Source organism: Macaca nemestrina, chromosome 18, assembly GCF_043159975.1.
Source record: "Macaca nemestrina isolate mMacNem1 chromosome 18, mMacNem.hap1, whole genome shotgun sequence".
NCBI lineage: Eukaryota > Metazoa > Chordata > Mammalia > Primates > Cercopithecidae > Macaca > Macaca nemestrina.
Window position 1 is genome coordinate 28753803 of NC_092142.1, and position 24506 is coordinate 28778308.

The 24506-nt window shown below is 50.0% G+C and overlaps 1 protein-coding gene across 3 annotated transcripts in view; it reads right to left on the reverse strand.

Moving 5' to 3' along the window:
* LOC105482936 (BAF chromatin remodeling complex subunit BCL7C) overlaps positions 1–24506 on the reverse strand; it is a 62848-nt gene that overhangs the window by 33584 nt on the left and 4758 nt on the right. For 2 of the 3 annotated variants that reach the window (XM_011743423.3, XM_071084416.1), the window contains exon 5: positions 23854–23939. In XM_011743423.3, coding sequence (XP_011741725.1) covers positions 23854–23939 — 86 coding nt within the window. Of the gene's footprint in view, positions 1–22799; positions 22996–23853; positions 23940–24506 lie in introns of those variants that run through there. The other variant, XM_011743424.3, reaches the window with a different exon arrangement.

The window sequence follows — 24506 nt, forward strand, 5'->3', positions numbered from 1 at the left end:
TGAAACCCCGTCTCTACTAACAATACAAAAATTAGCCAGGCATGGTGGCATGCACCTGTAGTCCTAGCTACTCGGGGGGCTGAGGCAGGAGAATCGCTTGAACCCAGGAGGCAGAGGTTGCAGTGAGCCGAGATCATGCCACTGCACTCTAGCCTGGGTGACAGAGTGAGACTCTGTCTGAAAAAAAAAAAGGGGGGAATTAACAGGAACTTGATGAAACCCACAAAAGTTAAAGAAAAAAAAAAGGCACAGAGAAAAACATTAATGAAATGTAAATAGTAAATATAAAATAAGGCAGAAAGAAAGTATATTGCTTATTGAAATAAATATGAACAGGCTGAATTAACCTATTATAAGGCAGAGGTTGGCTGGGCACTCTGTCTCATGCCTATAATGCCAGCACTTTGGGAGGCTGAAGTGGGAGGATCATGTAAGGCCAAGAGTTCACGACCAGTCTGGGCAACATAGTGAGATACCTTCTCTACAAAAAAATTAAAAATCAGCTGAGCATGGTGGTGCACACCTGTACTCCCAACTATTTAGGAGGCAGAGGCTGGAGGATCACTTGAGCCCTGGAGTTTGAGGCTACAGTGAGCTATAATTGTGCTACTACACTCCATCCTGGGTGACAGGGAGATAACCTGTCTCAAAAACAAACAACAGTCAGAGCTTGTCAAACCAAATTACTTTTAAAATCTAGCCATATGCAATGTATAGGAAATGCACATAAAACAAAGTGACAAAAATGTTGAAAATTAATAGATGGACAAAAAAATTCCAGGCCAAGAAAACATGATTGAGGGGGGTGGGTATCATTGAGATTCTAATCATGTTTATTTCTTGGTTTGAGTGGTGATTATAAAGGATATTTTGTTTTGTAATACTATCTTAGACTGTCTATTTTTCTACGAATATTTATGTATGTGGATGTTTCATAACTGTGGTAGGCAGAATAATGGCCATTATTCTGATGTCCTAAAATACCCACACCCTAATCCCTGGAACATGTGAATGTCTTATTTTACATGGCGAAGGGATTTTGCTGGTATGATTAAGGACTTTGAGATGGGGGTTGTCTTGGATTATCCAGGGGGGCACAATGTAATCATGTTGGTCTTTAAAATCAGAGACTCGGCCATCCCAGCACTTTGGGAGGCCGAGGCAGACGGATCACCTGAGGTCAGGAGTTCGAGACCAGCCTGGCCAACATGGTGAAACCCCCAACTCTATTAAATATGCACAAATTAGCCAGGCGTGGTGGCGCATGCCTGTAATCCCAGCTACTCAGGAGGCTGAGACAGGCGAATCGCTTGAACCCGGGAGGTGGAGGTTGCAGTGAGCCAAGATCACACCACTGCACTCCAGGCTGGGCAACAGAGCAAGACTCCATCTCAAAAAGAAGAAAATAAAAATAAAATCAGAGACTTATTTCTGATGTGGAAGAATGGTCGGAAATGCAGTGTGACTGACTCTGAAGATTGAGGGAGGGGCCTCTGGAAGCTGGAAGAGAGAGTGAAACAGACTGTCCCCTAGAGCCTCCAGGAGGGAACACAGCCCTAAGGACACCCTGATTTGATTTCATTTATTTATTATTTTTTGTTGTTGTTTTACAACAATCTCTTGTCCAACAGAAACACCTTGATTTTAGCCCATGAGACTCATGTCAGACTTCAGACCTATGGAATTGTAATATGATAAATCTGTGGGGTTTTTTTTTTTTTTTTGAGATGGAGTCTTGCTCTGTCACCCAGGCTGGAGTGCAGTGGTGCAATCTCAGCTCACTGCAACCTCCACCTCCCAGGTTCAAGCAATTCTCCTGCCTCAGCCTCCCGAGTAGCTGGGACTACAGGCGTGTACCACCACATATGGCTAATTTTTTTTTTTTTTTTAATACTAAAAGTAGAGACAGGGTTTCACCATGTTAGCCAGGATGGTCGCCATCTCCTGACCTCGTGATCCACCTGCCTCGGCCTCCCAAAGTGCTGGGATTACAGGTGTGAGTCACTGCACCCAGCCAAATCTGTGTTGTTTCAAGCCACTAAATTTGCTGTAATTTGTTACAGCCATAGAAAACAATACAATAGACCAGGTGCGGTGGCTCACTCCTGCAATCCCAGCACTTTGGGAGGCCGCGGCGGGCAGATCACCTGAGGTCGGGAGTTCGAGACCAGTCTGACCAACATGGAGAAACCCCATCTCTACTAAAAATACAAAATTAGCCAGGTGTGGTGGTGCATGCCTGTAATTCCAGCTACTCGGGAGGCTGAGGCAGGAGAATCTCTTGATCCTGGGAGGTGGAGGTTGCAGTGAGCAGAGATCGTACCACTGCACTCCAGCCTGGGCGACAAGAGCAAAACTCGATCTGAAAACAAAACAAAAAACAACAACAACAAAAGAACAGGAAAGAAAAGAAAAATAATACAACAGCAAAAAAAAGATTTTAAAAATTGGCCTAGGCCGGGCGCGGTGGCTCAAGCCTGTAATCCCAGCACTTTGGGAGGCCGAGACGGGCGGATCACGAGGTCAGGAGATCGAGACCATCCTGGCTAACACGGTGAAACCCCGTCTCTACTAAAAAATACAAAAAACTAGCCGGGCGAGGTGGCGGGCGCCTGTAGTCCCAGCTACTCGGGAGGCTGAGGCAGGAGAATGGCGTAAACCCGGGAGGCGGAGCTTGCAGTGAGCCGAGATCGCGCCACTGCACTCCAGCCTGGGTGACAGAGCCAGACTCCGTCTCAAAAAAAAAAAAAAAAAAAAAAATTGGCCTTACTGTTAAGCCTCTGCGTTACCTCCCTTCTCAGTTTCCACATTACACTTTTAAAATGAATCTGAATTTGAATTTTAATCTGAATCTGAATTTTAAAATGAAAATGAATTTGAACCCCTGACCTCAGATGATCCACCTGCCTTGGCCTCCCAAAATGTTGGGATTACAGGCGTCAGCCACCATGCCCAGCCACGAATCTGTAATTTTCTCATGGCCATGGCTTTGTGAGTCGACAGTTATGGGAAATACAAAGTAGAAAGAGTGCTGAACTTGAAGATTAGGGGCAAGAGTGGTAGTTCCAGCTTTGCTGTGTCACTTGGAGCCTACCGCTTTCCCTCTCTGAGCCTATAGCCTTCATTATTTTATTTTGTTTTTTGAGACAGGGTCTCACTCTGTCGCCCAGGCTGGAGTTCAGTGGCACAAACATGGCTCACTGCAGCCTCGACCTCCCAGGTTCCAGCAATCTTCCCGCTTCAGCCTCCTGAGTAGCTGGGACTACAGGCGCCTGCCACCATGCCCAGCTCATTTTTTTACTTTTTGTAGAGATGAAGTCTCACTATGTTGCCCAGGCTGGTCCTAAGCTCTAGCGGACCTCCTGTCTCTGCCTCACAAAGTGCTGGGATTACAGGAGTGAGCCACCATGCCCAGCCCCTTAATTATTTTAATACCCAATTATAAATTGAACAAAATATTTAACTAGATACTATACAGGAGTATAACCCTCCCCAAATCACAAATTCTACTTATATAAAATTCTTTTTTTTTTTTTTTTTTTTTTTTTGAGACGGAGTCTCACGCTGTTGCCCAGGCTGGAGTGCAGTGGCGCGATCTCGGCTCACTGCAAGCTCCGCCTCCTGGATTCACGCCATTCTACTGCCTCAGCCTCCTGAGTAGCTGGGACTACAGGCGCCCGCCACCGCGTCCGGCTAATTTTTTGTATTTTTTTTAGTAGAGACGGGGTTTCACTGTGGTCTCGATCTCCTGACCTTGTGATCCGCCCACCTCGGCCTCCCAAAGTGCTGGGATTACAGGCTTGAGCCACCGCGCCCGGCCTAAAATTCTTAAATACAGTATAGAATTTACTTCTTTCTATTCAACTTTTAGGCAACTGTAAGAATTTCAGATCCAACACATATAAATCTCAAGTCATTCCTTGTCATGACCCAGGGACTTCGAGCTATAAAATTAAACAGGCAGCAAATATCCCACAGGAGAATATCCCTCTTAGAGGGCAAGCAACCTGTCCCAAAGTAACCCACTGAAAGTATGAACGCTGAAATGTTTCAAGGAAATAAAGAAGGGTATGTTGAATGCCTGTTGATACAGTAAGTAGTTTTAAATTATTGAAAATGTCATTTATTGTCTATTCAATGACTTTCAGTAAAATGAAAAACATTTATAGGATTTTTCATGAGCTAATAAATCACTGTCTGCCCTCTAGCTGATGAGTGGTCATGATGGAGCCTCACAGACACCTGGGACATTGGTCATGGCCTTCAAGACCCATGGAAGCCACAGGGACCCTGGCCTGTCACTGCTACTCAGAAGCGTTGTAGGTACCTCCTCATACCATGGATCTACCAGACTCCTGACGTGGCCTCTTCTAGTGCCCACTGTTTCCATTCACTTTTTCTGGGTCTGGTTTTCAAACTTCCCAAGAGACTGGATCTGATTAGCCAGGTAGGCGTGATCCAGTTAGGCAGCATTTCTAGGCCCACACACCTCAGAGACCACCGAGCCAACCTACAGCAGTCCACTGGCATCTGGGCAGGACATTTGTTGGGGGGGTGCCTGGTGAATTATAGGTGATCAGCAGCCCTGGGCTTGCCAATGACATACCGGTGGCATCCTCAGCAATTGTGACAATCAAATCTTCCCCCATCCCTTTCTAATACTTAGGCCTAGTTTGAATCACTGTTAGGGACAGTGGAGTTCAGATCCCAATGCACAGGCCAGTCAGGGATCTGAGAGGAGAAAGTGGGGTATCATAACATTCGGTCCCTTCACTCAGAAGTCACTGCAGCCAGGCACGGTGGCTCAGGCCTGTAATCCCAGCACTTTGGGCGGATCATGAGGTCAAGAGATCAAGACCATCCTGGCCAACATGGTGAAACCCCGTCTCTACTAAAAATTCAAAAATTAGCTGGGCGTGGTGGCGTGTGTCTGTAATCCCAGCTACTTGGGAGGCTGAGCAGGAGAATCTCTTGAACCAGGAAGTCGGAGGTTGCAGTGAGCCGAGATCATGCCATTGCACTCCAGCCTGGCGACAGAGCAAGACTCCATCTCAAAAAAAAAAAAAAAAGGGACTATAGACGTGGCTGCCACCTGAATTAGGAGGACACCTCTCTAGTACAAGGCCTTGAGTTCCTGAACTGGGATTTCTCCTACCCTGGGGACTTTGAGGCACATAATCATTTAAATTGGAGAAAGAGGCTAGGCACAGTGGCTCACACCTGTAATCCCAGTACTTTGGGAGGCCGAGGTGGGCAGATCACTTGAGGTCAGGAGTTTGTGACCAGCCTGGCCAACATGGCAAAACCCATCTCTACTAAAAATACAAAAATTAGCTGGGTGTGGTGGCACGCACCTGTAATCCCAGCTACTTGGGAGACTGAGGCACGAGAATTGCTTGAACCTGGGAGATGGAGGTTGCAATGAGCTGAGATCACGCCACTGCACTCCAGCCTGGGTGACAGAGCAAGACTCCATCTCAAAAAAAAAAAAAAAAAAAACAAGGCTGGGCACGGTGGCTCACGCCTATAATCCCAGAACTTTGGGAGGCCAAGGCGGGCGGATAGGAGATCGAGACCATCCTGGCTAACACAGTGAAACCCCATCTCTACTAAAAATACAAAAAATTAGCCAGGCGTGGTGGTGGGCGCCTGTAGTCCCAGCTACTAGGGAGGCTGAGGCAGGAGAATGGCGTGAACCTGGGAGGCAGAGGTTGCAGTGAGCTGAGATCCTGCCACTGCACTCCAGCCTGGGTGACAGAGCAAGACTCCGTTTCCAAAAAAAAAAAAAAAAAGAAAAGAAAAGAAAATTAGAATAAGAGTACTACACAAATAGAAGCATACTTGAAGGGCAGGGAACTGCTTTTTATTTTGTTATAAAAGCCACGTATGTGAATGGTAGAAGGTTAGGAAATACAGAGTAGCAGAAATGAGAGTAACTCTATTCCTACACCTAGAGAGTCCCACTGCCAACACCTTGAATGGGTCTTTTGTAACTTTTCTTTCTTTTTTTTGTTTTTATTTTTTACTTTTTTTTTTCTTTTTTAAGAGATGGGGGTCTTGATGTGTTGACCAGGCTGGTCTCAAGCAATCCTTTCACCTCAGCCTCCCAAAGTGCTGGGATTACAGATGTGAGCCAGCATGCCTGGCTCTTTTTTTTTTTTTTTTTTTAAAGAGACAGGGTCTCGGCCGGGCACGGTGGCTCAAGCCTGTAATCCCAGCACTTTGGGAGGCCGAGACGGGCGGATCACGAGGTCAGGAGATCGAGACCATCCTGGCTAACACGGTGAAACCCCGTCTCTATTAAGAAATACAAAAAACTAGCCGGGCGAGGTGGCGGGCGCCTGTAGTCCCAGCTACTCGGGAGGTTGAGGTCGGAGAATGGCGTAAACCCGGGAGGCGGAGCTTGCAGTGAGCTGAGATCCGGCCACTGCACTCCAGCCTGGGTGACAGAGCGAGACTCCGTCTCAAAAAAAAAAAAAAAAAAAGAGACAGGGTCTCGCTCTGTTGCCCAGGCTGGAGTGCAGTGTCATGATCATAGCTACTGTAGCCTTGAAACTCCTGGGCTCAAGGCATCCTCCTGCCTTAGCCTGCAGTATAGCTGGGACTACAGGTGAGGACAATCATGCTCGGCTAATTTTTTATATTTTTTTGTAGAGATGGGGTCTCGCTATGGTGCCCAACCTGGTCTCCAACTCTTAGCCTCAAGTAATCCTCCCACACTGGCCTCCCAAAGTGCTGGAGTTACAGGCATGAGCCATGGTGCCTGGCCTTTTTTCTGTCTTTTCTGAGTTCAGCATGGACCTAGCATAGAATGTCACCTCCATGACTGTTGAATGAGTAAACAAGTTATTCCTTGCCCTTAAATTAGAAGATAGAATGAGGTGATCTCTAAGAAAAGTCTTCTCTAAAATTCTAGAAAAAATAGAGTAGGGCAGTGGCATCAAGCCTAGAATGCATATGTGTATGAATACATGCATCTATCCATCTATCTCATATATCTATATATCTCGCCTGTATCTCAATCACTTAGCCCAGGGCCTGCCACCTCAGGAAGATCCAGTAAATGGGAGCCATTGTTACCATCACATTCCTGTTCTCCAGGGAGGCTCAAGGATGCTCACCTCCTTTTCCCCAAACTCCAAGTCCCTCAGCCCAGTTGCTGCTCTAGAAGCCTAGGCAGAAAATGGTTCCTTAGACCAGGCCTTATGACTCCCGGCCTGCCAAAGGAGTGAGACTTCTTTTTTATAAGAACACCCTTTTCATAGTGGTCTTTTAAGTTTTATTTTGAAGTTGCTAAAAAAAAAAAAAAAAAAAAAACCGAAGAAGAGGAACAAGAAGAAGCCTGCCTTGATTAGAAAAATTGGGAAAAGAGGCCAGGTGCAGTGGCTCACACCTGTAATCCCAGCACACCTCTCTTCTCGGCCAAGGTGGGAGGATCACTTGAGCCCAGGAGTTTGAGACCAGCGTGGACAACATAGTGAGACCCCATCTTTACAAAAAAAAATAAAAAATTAGCCGGGTGGGCTGGGCGTGGTGGCTCATGCCTGTAATCCCAGCTACTCAGGAGGATCAAGCAGGATGATCGCTTGAGCTCAGGAGCTGGAGGCTGCAGTGAGCTGCACTCCAGTCCAGGTGACAGAGCAAGATCTTGTCCCTCAACCAAAAAAACAAAAAACAAAACAAAACCAAAAAAAACTGGGGAAAGAGATTTTATAGATAAGGAAGTAGAGCCAGAGAGGGTAAGAGACTTGCTGGGGTACCACGGTCAAGCATCACTTCCCTCTCTTACGTGACTCTCAACTCCAGAATGTCACTAAGAAGTGGCCAGAGCAGTGGACTCAGGGATGGGCATCTGGGTTCCAATCCTTGTTGCTCTATTCACTAGCTGTGTGCCCCTGGGCAAGTCACTTCACTGTCCTAGACCTCAGTTTACTTATCTGTAAAACTGGGAGAATAGCGCCTTGCTGGGAAGTAGCGAGGACCAGATAAATTGCAAATGTACCCAGCCCAGTGCTGACACATAGTAACTCAGTGGCAGTTGCAGGCCAGGGGAACAGTCATTAACTCATTGCCAGAGGTGCCAGAACTGGACAGGGGGAAAGGTGTCCTGAGTGGGAGATCCAGGTCTTGGGGTGCTTGGACTCTGGATCTCTGGGAAGGGGAATCCCCAACTCTGCTTCCCAAGTAGCTAGAAACTGACTTAAGAGGGGGGCAGTGTACAGGGAACACTGAAAGGCCGCTGTAAATGATGGCTGGAGTTAGCCTCATCTGAACTCTGGGTTTGAGTACACACTCTGAAGTCAGATGATACGGATTCAAATCTGCCTCTACTATATACGATGGGACAAGTGACTTCACTTCTCCGTGCCTTGCTTTTCTCATCTGTCAAGTGGAAATAATAAGAGTACTTACCTCACTAAGTTGTTGAAATGATTTTGTAAGATTATGCATGTAGTGCTCTGAGAACATTCACCTAGCTCAATGTTAGGGTTTTTTTTTTTTTTTTTTTTAGACTGAGTCTCACTCTGTCACCCAGGCTGGAGTGCAGTGGTATGATCTCAGCTCACTGCAACCTTCACCTGCCGGATTCAAGTGATTCTCCTGCCTCAGCCTCCTGAGTAGCTGGAACTACAGGCATGCACCACCACGCCCGGCTTATTTTTGTATTTTTAGTAGAGACAGGGTTTCACCATGTTGGCCAGGCTGGTCTTAAACTCCTGACCTCAGGTGATCTGCCCACCTTGGCCTCCCAAAGTGCTGGGATTTCAGGTGTGAGCCATCACACCCAGCTGTTGCTATTTTGTTTTATAGGGTCCAGAATTACTCAGATAATTGCTTGGAGTTAGGGTTGAGATTCTCACCCAAGTTGAGTGAGACCAGATGGACCCTAATCACCCTTTCTGGAGGTGCTTAGCTTCAAGTTTGGGTCAAGTCGAATTGCACAGCTGTGAGAGAGGTGGACTGAGTTAAATCAGTGTTGAACAAGAGCATAGCAGGACCTGGTTGTTTTGCTTATCTTCTGTATGCTACAATTTCAAAATTTACCGTGTAAAAATTAAGCTCTCTCTGGAAAAGGATATTAGTGTTATTGGAATAGTCTCTGAATTTAATGGTCTGTTAAAGCCCACAGGGAAAGAATAAGACGAGGAATAGGGTCTGAGGGAGGAGGCAGAGTTCTGATGAAGATGATGGCAAGAGATGGGGAAGTCCTTGGCCAGGAAGGGGAGAGAGGGAGTCCTGGTGAATGCCCTGTGGCTGTGCTCTAGGAAAGTGGTCAGTCCTGAGGGCAGGTGGCGGCCTGACATTCCAGAAACATGGTACTCTATATGCAGGAAATCCCAGCCAGCCTAGAGACTCTGGTGCTCACAGGGGGAACAGGACAGAAGTCATGCAGTGTACGGGACCCCTGTGGGCTTGGAAAGTGATGCCAGTAGCAACCAAGGTGAACTAGAGATCAGACGCTCCTCACCACCAGCACGTGCATGCACACACACCCTCATTCTCTAGGTAGGCAGCACCTCCTGAACTGCGGTGTGCCCTTAAGAGTGAGTGAAAGCCCCAATGGCAAATGAGATGGGATTTCCGTTTGGAGTCATAAATTGTTTCATAGAAATATTTGAATATTTATCAGAATATGTACCCAAAATAACTCAGCCAGCCTGGTGCCTGCATGTTTTGGGTAGTGGCCAGAGTCCCCTCTCAAGCCTGCTAGTCCATTCCCCACCCCCTATCTTACTTCCAGACTTGGTAAGTAGATAGTTTTGGCAATCAGACAGACTTGGTTAAGCCTAGCTTCTGTCACTATCTGTGTGACCCTGGAAAAGTTATTGTACCTGACTTCTCTGAACCTGTTCCTTCATCACTAAAATCATGCACTTCTTTACAGGAGTTGTCAGGAAAATGCAATGTAAGAATAAGGTGAGGGTGGTTTTCAAATGATAAAATTATATATATATATATATATATAATTTTTCCTCCTCCATACGCACACACAAACGCACACACGGAGGAAGGTATAGGTGTCAAATCTTTTTTTTTTTGAGACAGATTCTCGCTCTGTGGCCCAGGCTGGAGTGCAGTGGTGCAATCTTGGCTCATTGCAACCTCCACCTCCCAGATTCAAGCGATTCTCCTGCCTCAGTCTCCTGAGTAGCTGGGATTACAGGTGCGTGGCACCACACCCGTCTAATTTTTGTAATTTTAGTAAAGCAGGGTTTCACCATGTTGGCCAGGCTGGTCTTGAACTCCTGACCTCAAGCGATCTGCCTGCCGCAGCCTCTCAACGTGCTGGGATTACAGGCGTGAGCCACTGAGACCAGCCTAAATTCAATTATTAAACTCCTTGAGATAACTAAAGGGTAGCCGGACGCGGTGGCTCATGCCTGTAATTCCAGCACTTTGAGAGGCCGAGGCAGGAGGATTGCTTGAGCCCAGGAGTTCCAGACCAGCCTGGACAACATAGCGAGATCCTGACTCTACAAAAAATAGAAAAATTAGCCGGACGTGGTGGCGCGTGTCTGTAGTCCCAGCCACTCGTGAGGCTGAGGTGGGAGGATCACCTGAGCCCTCTGTAGGTCGAAGCTGCAGTGCACCGCTGTACTCCAGCCTGGGGGACAGTCTCAAAACAAAACAAAACAAAACAAAACAAAAGGGGAGGGAGGGCGGGAAGACTTAAAGACCCCTGAGCCAGGGCCATTATTATTTAATTTGGCCGGGTCTCTGAACCAGTCTGAGGAAGCTTGGGTTTCTATCCTTCCCGACTGAGCCACAGACCTGAGTCTTGACTCCGGAGAAATCACCCCAGCCTGTTTTTCTATCTGTGACACGGGAACGGCAGCTCCTGCCTCGCGAGGTGCAGTGAGAATGAGAAGCGCCGTGTGTGGCGCGCCTGACACGGTCAGCTCGCGGGTGGAGGCCTGGAGCAGAACGCCCTCGGGCGCCCGCCCTTGCAGCCGCACTGGAGACCCGGGATGGCTCTGGCCACGCCTCTGCAGACTGCGGCAACGCGAGGGAGCGCTGGTTTCCACGGTTGCAGCGTAACGCCCTCCTTCCCGGCCTCAGCTTTCCTGACTGCATAACGGGCATACAGTGGGTTCCATGGCACAAGGGAGCCGAAGAAGCTGCCTGCCCCCAGCTCGCCTGGGATCCTCACGCCCCTATAACAGCCGGGGAAACCAAGGCCCGGAGGGGCCACGAAGCTGCCCACGGCCCAGATCGCGAGTGCGGACCCTGCAGGAGGGTCTGGCCTAGATGCGAGTGTCCCGCCGCAGCGCAGGCGAGGCGGAGCAACACATCCCTTACCCGCGTACTGCTGGCCGCAGACGGAGACAGCGCAGCACTACGCACGGCTGGGTCGCCCGAGGGCTCCGCAGCTGCGGGTCGGGAACACGCGGCGCGCGCCCGCGCCCCAACCGGAAGTCCGCCACTGACCGCTCTAGCACGCGCCAGGGCTGCGTCGGTGGCCTTAACCCTTCCCACTGCCGCGCAGCCAGCCTTTGTCTCCTCGGAGCGCCACAAAGGCTGGAAGGGCAGCGGGGCCTGTGGGTGCCGAGCTGCAGACACCTTCACTGTGAGCACAGCCCTGAGCCAGAGCCTAGGCGCCCAACGGGGCTGGTTTCACTCGGTCCAGCCGCACCTACCCGTGCCCTCACCAGATCTTAAGATAGAGACATTAAAACCTCCACCGGGCCGCGGCACAGGATAACAGAGTTTTACTTTCTGTTTTGGCATAGCATTGCCTCCATTTCCTAGAGTGCACGTAATAAATACCGCTGGTGATTCCAAAATATAAAAGTTGAAAATATTTACTTTACAAAAATTTGGTTCCCATACCGCTTTTAAGGCCATTCTCTGCACTTGGTTCCCACTGCTCCTGATGTGGTTCAAAGATGGATGACCCCAAAGACGAGGAAAAGATTATTGGCTCCATTTTTTTAGATGAGGCAACTAAGGTCTAGACAGGGGAAGGGACTTGTCCCAAATCACAGAGCAAATCAGTTTAAATCAGGAATAGCTCCATTCCTATCCCGCATCCTGCCCTTTCACTACGCCACGGCTGCCTGGCTGCCCTGAGGAACAAAGGAGGGCCGGGCAAGAACGCCATTACCAACTGCAAATCCACAGGCAAATGCAAGAGGACGGAAAGTAAGTTCTTGGGCTCTGCCCTTGTGCTGTCCCCAGTGGGGTCCTGGGGTCATCCCTGCCTTCACAGCCATGTACAGCGACACCCAGTTAACTGATGGGGGGATTCTGCCACTTGCTGGGTATGCCTGTGCCACCAGTGCACTCACTCTGGGCCTGGGGAAATAACCACAGGATGAATTTGGGGATCCACTGTGTCCACTGTGAAATGGACCTGAGCTAAAACTCCATTGTGATCACTGGATCTCAGAGATCTTTGGGCCTTGAGAACAGAATTGGATGCTATAGGAGAAATGTAACCAGAAAAGGATTAGGATTTTGCCAGTAGAGAAAGGGAGATGTGCTTGCTTTCATTCATTTATCATTAATGAGCACCTACTGTATGCCAGACACCATACTAGGCCCTAGGAAGACAGAGATTATGAGACAGATGTGGCCTTATTCTGGCAGGGGAAGTGAGATGAAGGAGGTGAAAAAGAGGAAGTACAGCAGTGACTAACCAGGGACCTGACCTAGTCTGAAGGTCAGGGAACCTTGGAGGAGGTGAAATCAAACCCAAAGCCTGAGATGAGAGGGAAGGGGAGGGTGGAGGGAAGGAAAGGGCTTCACAGACAGAGGGAACAGGAGTGCTAACAGCCTGGCCAGCTTCCTTGTGGTAGATGTTCTATGCATGAGTTGGAGGAGAGCTTGGGGAAAGGGGCAGGAGATGTGGGCAGGGACCAAATCCAGCAGGGGCTTGTCTACCATAAGGAACTTGGTGGGAGAACTTCATGGCCAAAAACAGGTGTGGAAGGGACCAAGCAGCCCATGTGGCTGGAGGGCAGGACATGAGATGAAGATGACTAGAGCAGGGAGTGAGGAGGTGGAGAAGGTGATCAGAAGCCGAAGCTGGGAGGCCTGGAATGCCTGGCTGCAAAACTCAGCCATTCCTCTGGAAGCCATGCAAGTGAACAGCAAGAAGGAGAGTGGGACACCAGGGAGCAGTAGGGATTGCCGGAACTGGAGGGCAGAGACTCCGCCCCCAGGGCAGTCAGTGTTCTGCACCCCCCACCCACCTACCCCACCCCCAACCCCCGCCCCATGACCACTCCAGGAGGCAAACTCAGTATCTCAGAACGTCTGCTTTCAAGGGTAGCTGGAGTCCAGATTCCTTTTTTTATTTTTGGTGGAGACAGGATCTCACTCTGCCGCCCAGGTTGACGGGCAGCAACACATAGCTCACTGTATTCTCAACTCCTGGGCTCAAGCAGTCCTCCTGCCTCAGCCTCCCAAAGTGCTGGGATTACAGTGTGAGCCACGGCACCCGGCCTGAGTCCAGATTTTTATATGAAATCACTTGATTTTAATGTTGCCAACATGTTCAACACCATGTAAGCCAAACAAATCACATTCACAGGCTGACACCTCTAAGCTTTGCAGCATGTTAGCGTCACCTGAGGAGATTTTAAAAATCTCAGGGCCCTTGGCCGGGCGCGGTGGCTCATGCCTGTAATCTCAGCAGTTTGGGAGGCCAAGGTGGGAGGATCACCTGAGGTCAGGAGTTCGAGACCAGCCTGGACAACATGGTGAAATCCTGTCTCTACTAGAAATAAAAAAATTAGCCAGGCGTGGTGGCGGGCACCTGTGATCCCAGCTACTTGGGAGGCTGAGGCACGAGAATGGCTTGAACCCGGGAGGTGGAGGTTGCAGTGACCCAAGATCATGCCACTGCACTCCAACCTGGGCGACAGAGCTAAACTCAAGACTCAACAAAACAAAACAAAACAAAAAATCCCGGGGCCCAGGTTGCACATAATACCAATTTAAAATGTCGGGGGGGTGGGGCCGGGTGCCGTGGCTCACGCCTGTAATCCCAGCACTTTGGGAGGCCGAGGCAGACGGATCACAAGGTCAGGAGATTGAGACCATCCTGGCTAACATGGTACAACCCCGTCTCTACTAAAAAAAAAAAAAAAAAAAATTAGCCGTGGCACGTGCCTATAGTCCCAGCTACTCGGGAGGCTGAGGCAGAAGAATAGCTGGAACCCGGGAGGCAGAGGTTGCAATAAGCTGAGATTGTGCCACTGCACTCCAGCCTGGGCGACAGAGCGAGACTCCGTCTCAAAAAAAAAAGAAAAAAAAAAAAAGTGTCTGGGGTGGCTGGGCCGGTGGCTCATGCCTGTAATCCTACCACTCTGGGAGGCCAAGGTGGGCAGATCACGAGGTCAGGAGCTTGAGACCAGCCTGACCAACATGGTGAAACCCCGTCTCTACTAAAAATACAAAAATTAGCCAGGTGTGGTGGCACGCGCCTGTAGTCCCAGCTACTCAGGAGGCTGAGGCAGGAGAATCACTTGAACCTGGGAGGCAGAGATTGCAGTGAACCAAGATTGTGCTACTGCACTGCAACCTGGGTGACAGAGTGAGACTCCATCTCAAAAAAAAAAAAAAAAAAAAAAAAAGTCTGGGGTGGAAGGCAGCCATCAGAATATTTAAATGATTCCTCAGGTGATTCCAATATGCAGCAGTTTGAGAACCACTACCAGAGACTATGTCCTTTCAGTTGCCAGGCACAGCCATGGGAAGCCATGGGAAGTTTTAGAACAGAAGAGGAGCCTACTTTGGAGTTTAAGGAAAATCAGTCCTTAGGAGAATAGAATGTAATCTTGTGTGAAAAGGGTCCGGAAGCCCCAAGGGCAGTGGCAGGATCCTGCTAGGGTGACGGTGATCCGCCATCCCAGTTTGCTCAAGACTGGGGTGTCTCCTGGGACACGGAACCTGCAGTGCTAAAACCAGGAAAGTCCTGGGCAAACAGGGATGCTTGGTCACGCTAGAGTCTCCTGATGTAGTTCTGTTTTCCCAGATTTCTGGGGAGACTAATGCCACAGACTCCCCATTCCAGAAATTCCTAAGAAAAGGCTGTCCATCTCCCTGGGGTACATTCACCCGAGTCTCTGAGCCCTGGCAGGGCCCATCTCTTCTTCACCCAGCAGAGAGATCCTGGCCTATGGAATATAATTTAGCAGTAAAAAGGAACAAACTGGCCGGGCGCAGTGGCTCACGCCTGTAATCCCAGCACTTTGGGAGGCCGAGGCGGGAGGATCACAAGGTCAGAAGATCGAGACCACCCTGGCTAACACGGTGAAACCCCGTCTCTACTAAAAATACAAAAAATTAGCCGGGTGTGCTGGCGGGCACCAGTAGTCCCAGCTACTCTGGAGGCTGTGGCAGGAGAATGGCGTGAACCCAGGAGGCGGAGCTTGCAGTGAGCCGAGATTGCGCCTCTGCACTCCAGTCTGGGTGACAGAGCGAGACTCCGTCCCCCCTCCCAAAAAAAAACAAACAAAACAAACAAAAAAAAAGGAACAAACTACTGATCCACACAAGAATCTAGATGACCCTCAAAAATATTAGCCTGAGTGAAAGAAAACAGATGCGTAAGAGTTACATACTGCTTAATTCTATTTACATGAAGTTCCAGAACAGGTTCACCCAATCTGTTATTTTAAAACAATCAGGCCAGGTGTGGTGGCTCACGCCTATAATCCTAGCACTTTGGGAGGCAGAGGCAGGTGGATCGCTTGAGCCCAGGAGTTCAAGACCAGCCTGGGCAATATGGTGAGACCCCCGTCTCTGCAAAACATACCAAAAAAAACATTTAGTGAGCTGTGAATATACCACTGTACTCCAATACTGGACAGCAGATCAAGGCCCTGTCTTATAAAAAAGTCAGAATAGTGGTTGACTCTGGGGAGTTGGAGATGAGAAGGGGGCAATAGCTCACTGCAACATTTCAAGTGTTTGTAGAGATGAGGTCTCACTATGTTGCCCAGGATGGTCTTAAACTTCTGGACTCAAATGATCTTCCTGCCTTGGCCTCTTAGTGAGCCACCACACCTGGCACTACGCTTTTGTTAAAATTCACTGAATCATGCAGTTAACACCTATGCATTTTACTATATGGATATTTTACATCAAAGAGGGGGGAAAAACTATGAATGAATACTGGGCTCTAGTTAACAATGTGCATGCAGGCCGGGCGCAGTGGCTCACACCTGTAATCCCAGCACTTTGCAAGGCCCATGCAGGTGGATCACCTGAGGTCAGGAGTTCAAGACCAGCCTGACTAACATGGTGAAACACTGTCTCTACTAAAAATACAAAATTAGCTGGGTGTGGTGGCAGGTGCCTATAATCCCAGCTACTTGGGAGGCTGAGGCAGGAAAATCACTTGAACCCGGGAGGCACTGGTTGCAGTGAGCAGAGATTGCACCTCTGCACTCCACCCTAGGCGACAGAGTGAAACTCTGTCACAAAAAAAAAAAAAAAAAAAAAAAAAAAAACGGGAACAAAACCTAAGTCTGATTATGCTTTTCTGCTCAGAACCCTCCATGATACCCAGAGGAAAAGCCAAGTCCTGACACTGGCCTCCGAGCAGGGCGACCATAAGTTCTGCTGGCCCAGCTTCTGCCTGTCTTCTGAAGGGTGTGATTAGTACTGCCCTTGTTTTCATTCTCCCAGTGTGAAGGATAGATTAAGTGCTTGCTTGCCCTGCCTGCCAGGCCCAGCCGACCTGAACTCACTCCCCGGCCCCTCCCTCCCTCCGCTCCAGCCACACTGGCTCTGCTTCACCCTGGCCATTCCCTCTGCCTGGAATGCTCTTCCCCAGATACTTGCAAGGCTCTCTCCCTCACCTCCTTCCATCTTTTCTTCAGCCTTTGCCTCCGTGAGGCCCCCGCCTTGACCCAGCTTAAAATCACACCCTACTCTTTCCCCATCTCCCGTGCTGTGCTTTCTTTTTCCAGAGCACTCTAACTTCCTGCTTAGGATATAACTGCCTGAAGGCAGATGCCATGAGGGCAGGGATTTTTTTTTTTTTTCTGTGTTCTTTTTTTTTTTTGAGACAGAATCTCACTCACCCAGGCTAGAGTGCAAGTGGTACAGTCTAGGCTCACTGCAGCCTCCGCCTCCCGGGTTCAAGTGATTCTCCCATCTCAGCCTCCCTAAGTAGCTGCGATTATAGGCGCCCACTACCACGCCTGGCTAATTTTATTGTATTTTTAGCAGACGCGGGGTTTCACCATGTTGGCCCGGCTGGTTTTGGACTCCTGACCTCAGGTGCTCCGCCCACCTCAGCCTCCCAGAGTGCTCAGCCTCCCAAAGTGCTTGGCCTCCAAAAGTGCTAGCCACCATGCCCGGCCATTTATTCTGTGCTCTTTATGCTGCATCCGCAGGTTCTACAACAGTGCCCAGCAAACAGTAAGCACACAGTAAGTACCTATTGCTATGAATAAAGGGAATCCTCTGCCCTCCTGGGGCTTCCAGGCTGGTGCTGAAGACCCAAGCAGACACGGACCATTACAAAGCAACAGCCACCACTCCACGTCGCAGCAGAGGAGGGGTGAGGGGCTGAGGGAAGGCAGAAGAGACACCCCAGAAGCTGAGGCTTGAAAACTGCATTGGCATCTGCCAGGCGAAGAGGGGATGGGAGGGGCTTTCCTGGTGGGGCAGCCAGTGTGAGCAAAACCCAAGGGGTGAGAGACAGCAGCAGGCATCTGGGGGCTGTGAGCAGTTCAGAGAGTGGCTGCAGGTGTGGGTATGCAGCAGGCTGTGGGCTCCATTCTGCAGGTAGTGAGGACAGGAAGGTTCTAACTGGGGCAGTGGCATGGACAGATTTGGGTTTCTGGAAGATTGCCCAGCTACTGGGTGGAGCATGGATTGGAGGTGGGCAAGAGGGAGGCAGGGAACCCCACCAGGAGGCTGTCAGTTTTGTTGGCACCTAGTAAAGCAGCGTTGCCCTGAAGAAAGGGGCTAACTGGAAAATTACTTAAGACAGAGACCCTACAGGACGTGGTGGTTCCTGGAAGGTGACTCTGACTCCTGGTGTCACCATTTTGGCTGACTCCTGGGATGGTAGGAATAGGTTGTGGGGAGGATGAGGCTTGGGTCTCTGGGATATCCCAATGGAGATGTGATGCAGCCATTTGGCTCCTGGAGTCTGGAGGTCGGGGCGGAACTTAGAGAATGAGGAACTGTTGATTCAAAGGGCAGGTGGGACCTAGCAGGGAGAGTGTGCACAGAGAGAAGCAAGGCCAGGGCAAGAGACAGTTCCCAGACCAGGAAGAGGGGAGTGGCCAAGGACGGATAAGGGCTCAGAGGGGAGGAGTCAGTGAGCCCCAGAGGTGGGGCCCGAGTGCCAGGAGTAGAAGGATTTCCACAAAGAGAGTGTGGACTTGGGGAGGAGGAGGGAAGGGGACAGCAAGGTGATAAATAAGGGCTGTGGCTCTGGAAGACATAGCTTTTTAAATTTACCATGTTCACTATTCTTGTTAAGATACAGTCATGCAAGCTGCTGGAGTGCAGTGACACAATCATATCTTACTGCAGCCTCAACCTCCTGGGCTCAAGCAAAACTCCCACCTCAGCCTCCCAAAGTGCTGGGATTCCAGGTGGGAGCCACCATATCCAGCCAAACTGGCTTTTTTTTTTTTTGGTTGAGATGGACTCTCGCTCTGTTGCCCAGGCAACCTCTGCCTCCCAGGTTCAAGTGATTCTCCTGCCTCAACCTCCCGAGTAGCTGGGACTACAGGCATGCACCACCATGGCTGGGTAATTTTTGTATTTTTAGTAGAGACAGGGTTTTGCCATGTTAGCCAGGCTGGTCTCGAATTCCTGACCTCAAGTGATCCACCTGCCTCGGCCTCCCAAAGTGCTGGGATTACAGGCGTGAGCCACCATGCCAAGCCCAAACTGGCTTTTAAACCAGGTCAAAGAATGGGTCACTGAGAGGGTGGGGGCATGCCTGGGCTCAGGACAGTTTCCTAGACCCCGTGACCAGGAGAGGGACAAGAATAGGGGAGACTCAAACGTTAGCTTCTCAAGGCTGCTCAGAAATGGACACCCCATCTGGGACCAGGCTTCTGTCCCCAGCCTCAGGGACATGAGAGTCTCTGGTATCCTCATCTGTAAAATGGGGCAATAGGACAAAACCTGCCATTTGTTGAGCACTTATTACGTCCCAGGCCAAGGGCTGTCTCTCCATGTGTGGCCTAATTTAACTCTCAGAATACTCTCACCAGGCTGATGTCACTATTATCTGCTTTTTTTTCTTTGAGACGGAGTCTCCCTCTGTTGCTCTCCTGAGTAGCTGAGATTACAGGCGCCCACAAACACACCCAAGTAATTTTTCTATTTTTAGTGGAGACGGGGTTTCACCATGTTGATTAGGCCGGTTTTGAACTCCTGACCTCAGTAATCCAACCGCCTCAGCCTTCCAAAGTGCTAGGATTACAGGTGTGAGCCACCGTGCCCGGCCTTTTATCTCCATTTTATAGATGAGAAAACAGTGGCACAGAAAGGTTCAGTCACTTGCTCAAGGTCATACAACAAATGAATGCAGATGCTGAGATTCAAACCCAGAACCTGAATTCTGAGCTTCAACACTGCACCACTAACCCACACAAGGGACTTTCCTATCTACAGAACACTCTTCTCCCTTGGGAGTGGTTGAGGGGAGTCATGAGGTGGCCACACACACAGCAAACAGCCGACATTACCATGAAGAATGGCCCTCCAAAGAAGTCCACATCCGAATCCCCAGAATCTGTGCATGTGTTGCTTTATATGGCACATGGGCTTTTGCAGGTGTGATGAAACTAAGGATCTTGAGATAGGAAGAGTGTTCTAGATTATTCGGGTGGGTCCAGTGTCATCACAGGATCCTTGGAGGAGGGAGGCAGGAGAGTTAGAGAAGATATGACGATGGAGAGATATTGGAAGATGCTACACTGATTTGAGATGAGGGAGGGGCCACAAGCCAAGGAATGCAGGTGGCCTCCAGAAGCCAGAAAAGCAAAGAAAGAGATCCTCCTCTGGAGGGAACTACTGCTGAAACCTTGACTTTAATCCAGTGAGACTAACTTTGGACTTCTCCAGAACTGTAAGAGAATCAATGTCTGTGGCTTTTTTTTTTTTTTTTTTTTTTTGAGATGGAGTCTTGCTCCGTCACCCAGGCTGGAGTGCAGTGGCGCAATCTCGGCTCACTGCAACCTCCTGAATTCAAGCAATTCTCCTGTCTCAGCTTTCCGAGTAGCAGGGATTACAGGTGCCCGCCACCATGCCCAGCTAATTTTTGTATTTTTAGTAGAGATGGGTTTCACCTTGTTGGTCAGGCTGGTCTTGAACTCCTGACCTCAGGTGATCCACCCACCTCAGCCTCCCAAGGTGCTGGGATTATAGGCATGAGCCACCGTGCCTGGCTAATGTCTGTGACTTTAAGCCCCTATATGTGTGGCAATTTGTTAACAGCAGCGATAAGAAACAGTTACACTACATTGCAGCAAGCCTGGCTTCCTTGGACAGTGCCGGCTCCACCATCGCCACTGCAGCTGCTGTGGGAAGCATCTTACATTTCCTTTGTTTGTTTAGACAGGGTCTTGCTTTGTTGCCCAGAGTGGAGCGCAGTGGTGCAATCATCACTCACTGCAGCCTCGACTTCCAGGGCTCAAGCAATCTTCCCACCTCAGCCTCCCAAAAAGCTTGGACTACAGGCGCACACCAGTATGCCTGGCTAATTTTTTCATTTTTTTGTCTCGCTATGTTGCTCAAGCTGGTCTCAAACTCCTGACCTCAAGCAGTCCTCCCACCTGTGCCTCCCAAAGGCCTGGGATTACAGGTGTGAGCCACCACACCTAGCCTACAGTTTTTAAAGCCTCTTTAAAGTTTCAGTTTGGTCCTCTCTGAACCTCAGTATCTTTCTTCATTAAAAACAAAAATAGGGCCAGTATACATGACCCTACAGGCACAGAGTGAGAGGGCCTTATATTACTTGAAGGTTCCCACAAACCCTTGGGGCAGATGAGGCCTAGTTATTGTTCCCATTGCTCCGATGAACAAACTAATGCTGAGAGTAGAAACAGCCTGCCTACAGCCACTCAGGGAGTAACAGAGCCAGGACTTGAACCAGGGCTTCTGACTTGAGTTCTAGCACAGAGGTTCATGTGTCAGAGCCCAGCTCGCATGCCACCTCCTCCGAGAAGCCTGCCTGGAAAACCCCAGGCCATTCATGTATTCATGAAGCAGCTGCTGGGACTGCGCTGTTCCCAGTGTTGTGTGGGGCCCCCTCAGAGCCCACAGCCTCGTAGACAAGACACACACACACAAACCACGGGTCCCAGAACAGCCTGATAAATGCTGAAACAAGGAGACCAAAGCCCAAGAGGTTGCTAAGGCTCAAAAAAGGGGAAACTCACTGAGCCTGGAGTCAGGGAAGGCTTCTCAGAGGAGATGGTGATTGAGATGGGGATAAGTTAGACCCAACCAGAAGTGTGGACAGGCATCCCGGGTGGAGGAGTGGCTTCCTCAGGGCAGGGAATGGGTTGGTCATCCCAGGCCCCCAAGTCCCTCTGGGCCTCTGTGTTATTATGTATGAAATGTGAACAGGCCGGGCGCAATGGCTCGCACCTGTAATCCGAACGCTTTAGGAGACCAAGGCAGGAGGAACACTTGAGCCCAGGAGTTTAAGACCAGCCTGAGGGCCGGACGCGGTGGCTCAAGCCTGTAATCCCAGCACTTTGGGAGGCCGAGACGGGCGGATCACGAGGTCAGGAGATCGAGACCATCCTGGTTAATACGGTGAAACCCCGTCTCTACTAAAAAGTACAAAAAACTAGCCGAGCGAGGTGGCGGGCGCCTGTAGTCCCAGCTACTTGGGAGGCTGAGGCAGGAGAATGGCGTGAACCCGGGAGGCGGAGCTTGCAGTGAGCTGAGATCTGGCCACTGCACTCCAGCCTGGGCGACGGAGCGAGACTCCGTCTCAAAAAAATAAAAACAAAAAACAAACAAACAAACAAAAAAGACCAGCCTGGGCAATGTAGCGAGATCCCATGTCTACAAAAAATAAAATTAGCGGGCTGGGCGTGGTGGCTCATGCCTGTAATCACAGCACTTTAGGAGGCCGAGGCAGGCAAATCACCTGTGGTCAGGAGTTTGAGACCAGCCTGGCCAACATGGCAAAACCCAGTATCTACTAAAAATACAAAAATTAGCTGGGCGTGGTGGCAGGCGCCTCTAATCACAGCTACTCAGGAGGCTGAGGCAGGAGACTTGCTTGAACCCAGAAGGCAGAGTTTGCAGTGAGCTGAGATTGTGCCATTGCACTCCAGCCTAGGCAACAAGAGCGAAACTCTCTAAAAAAAAATAGTGATAATTAAATAAAGAAATAAAATTAGCTGGGTGTGGTGGCGTGCACCTGTGGTCCTGGCTACTTGGGAGGCTGAGGTGGGACATCAAGGCTACAGTGAGCCATGATTGCACCACTGCACTCCTGCCTGGGCAACAGAGCAAGTCTGTGTCTCAAAAAAAAAAAAAAAAAAAAAAAAAGAATCATGGCCTAGCTACCCAGAGTTTTGATAACTGTTAGGCCCAGGTGAGGGCTGAGCAAGAAGAGACGTCCTGGGCCTCCTCCCAGAGGAAGAGGTGAAGGTTGGGAGATAGGGCAGACCCGGGAAGTACTGGGAGGCAAGGTCCTGGCTCAAGCCCCCACCACACACTGCCTTGCGGTGGGACTACAGGAAGGTCCTCTCAGAGCCTCAGTGACCCCATCTGAGCAATGGAGCGTGAGACAAAACTGTCTCCAAAGACCCTCCCCAGCCCTGACGGGGAAATGACATGACACAAAATTACAAAAGGGTCTTTATTTGTAAAAAGCCAAAGGGGCCCCTGGGGCAACAGGACAGGCAGGCCGGCTTCTCAGGGGTCGGGGGCATTTGGGCAGATGCGCTTGAGTGGGGGGGCGCCCTCCGAGTCCTCTGTGTCACCCTGGGCTGCCTCAGGGACAGGTGGCACTGGCTCAAAGACGGGGTAAGCTTCGGGGGCCTGGAGAGGAAGGGTGGACAGGCATGAGCTCCACCAAACCCAGGCGTCCAGCCTCCGAGCCTCTACCTTCTCCAAAGCCTCTACTCCCCTCCCCTCCTGGGCCCAGGAGGCAAGCCCAGGGCCAGATGCTCAGGATGCAGAGGAAGCAGGCACCAAAAACAACAACGACAGTGATACTGTGTGGAGGAACGAACCTGATACTTGATATTTCTGAAAATGCATCGAGGTAGCTTCGTGAGGTTTACGAGGGATTTTCTTACGCTAATTTTACAGTTAAGATATTTTTTGATATTTTTTGAAAATGCATGGAGGAGCACCATGATTTTGTCAGGCTTTATTTATTTATTTTTGAGAAGGAGTCTCGCTCTGTCACCCAGACTGGAGTGCAGTGGCGCGATCTCGGCTCACTGCAGCCTCCACCTCCCAGGTTCAAGCAATTCTCCTGCCTCAGCCTCCCGAGTAGCTGGGACTACAGGCACGTGCCACCACGCCCGGCTAATTTTTTGTGTTTTTAGTAGAGACGGGGTTTCACCGTGTTAGCCAGGATGGTCTCGATCTCCTGACCTCATGATCCACCCGCCTCGGCCTCCCAAAGTGCTGGGATTACAGGCATGAGCCACCACGCCCGGCTTTGTCAGGCTTTTAATGGTCTCAAATCAGCCCTGATCCAGCCCTTAGCACTTTGTCTCTGAAACACCCTTTCTTTTTCAGTCCCAAGAACCCAGCCCCTAAGCCTTCAGCTCGGTCCCAGGTCTGCCTCTCCTCCAGGGCCTCAGGATGCAGGCTCCAAGCCTTCGGCTGCCCCAGATCCCCCATTCCCTCCAAGACCCAGGAGTGTAGCCTTCTGGCCTCTCTCACCTCAGCTTCCAGCAGTTCTGGAACAGGTTCCTCCTTGGTCAGCATTGGGGGTTCGTCGGTGCTGCCAGCAGTTATGCCCCCGGGATCTGGAACGTCAAGGTAACAAACATCCCCTAAACAGCCACTCTGTGCCAGCAGCACAGACAGTGGGGGAAACAGACGGTCACAGGCCCCAGTCACAGAAGGCAGAGGGCCACGGGAGCAGAGAGGACAGAGCAGGAACCTGGCTGTGCCTTAGGAAGCAGAGGAGGGAACACTGACGTGGGAGCTCAAGGGTGAGTGGGTCTTGATGCGGTGGACAGACAGGAAAGTACGACATGTGAGGCAGAGGGAATGTGTGCTAGGTTGCCACAGAATCCGGGCTTGGACTGCCTCGGTTCAAATCCTGACCTTGGGCCAGCTACTTAATTTCCACGGGCCTCAGTTTCCCCATCTGTAAAATGGGGATAATGATAGTAATTACTTCATGCGGCTGTTGTGAGGGTCAGATGAGCAGATGCAGGTAAAGCACAGTGGTTGGCACACAGTAAGTGCTCAATAAATGCTTGCTACCGTTTTTATAATAGCAAAGGTATACAAGTGCTTGGCACTATCTAGACCCAGACCCAGCCCACAGTCCCACATCAGGATGTTCTTTTTGTTTGTTTGTTTGT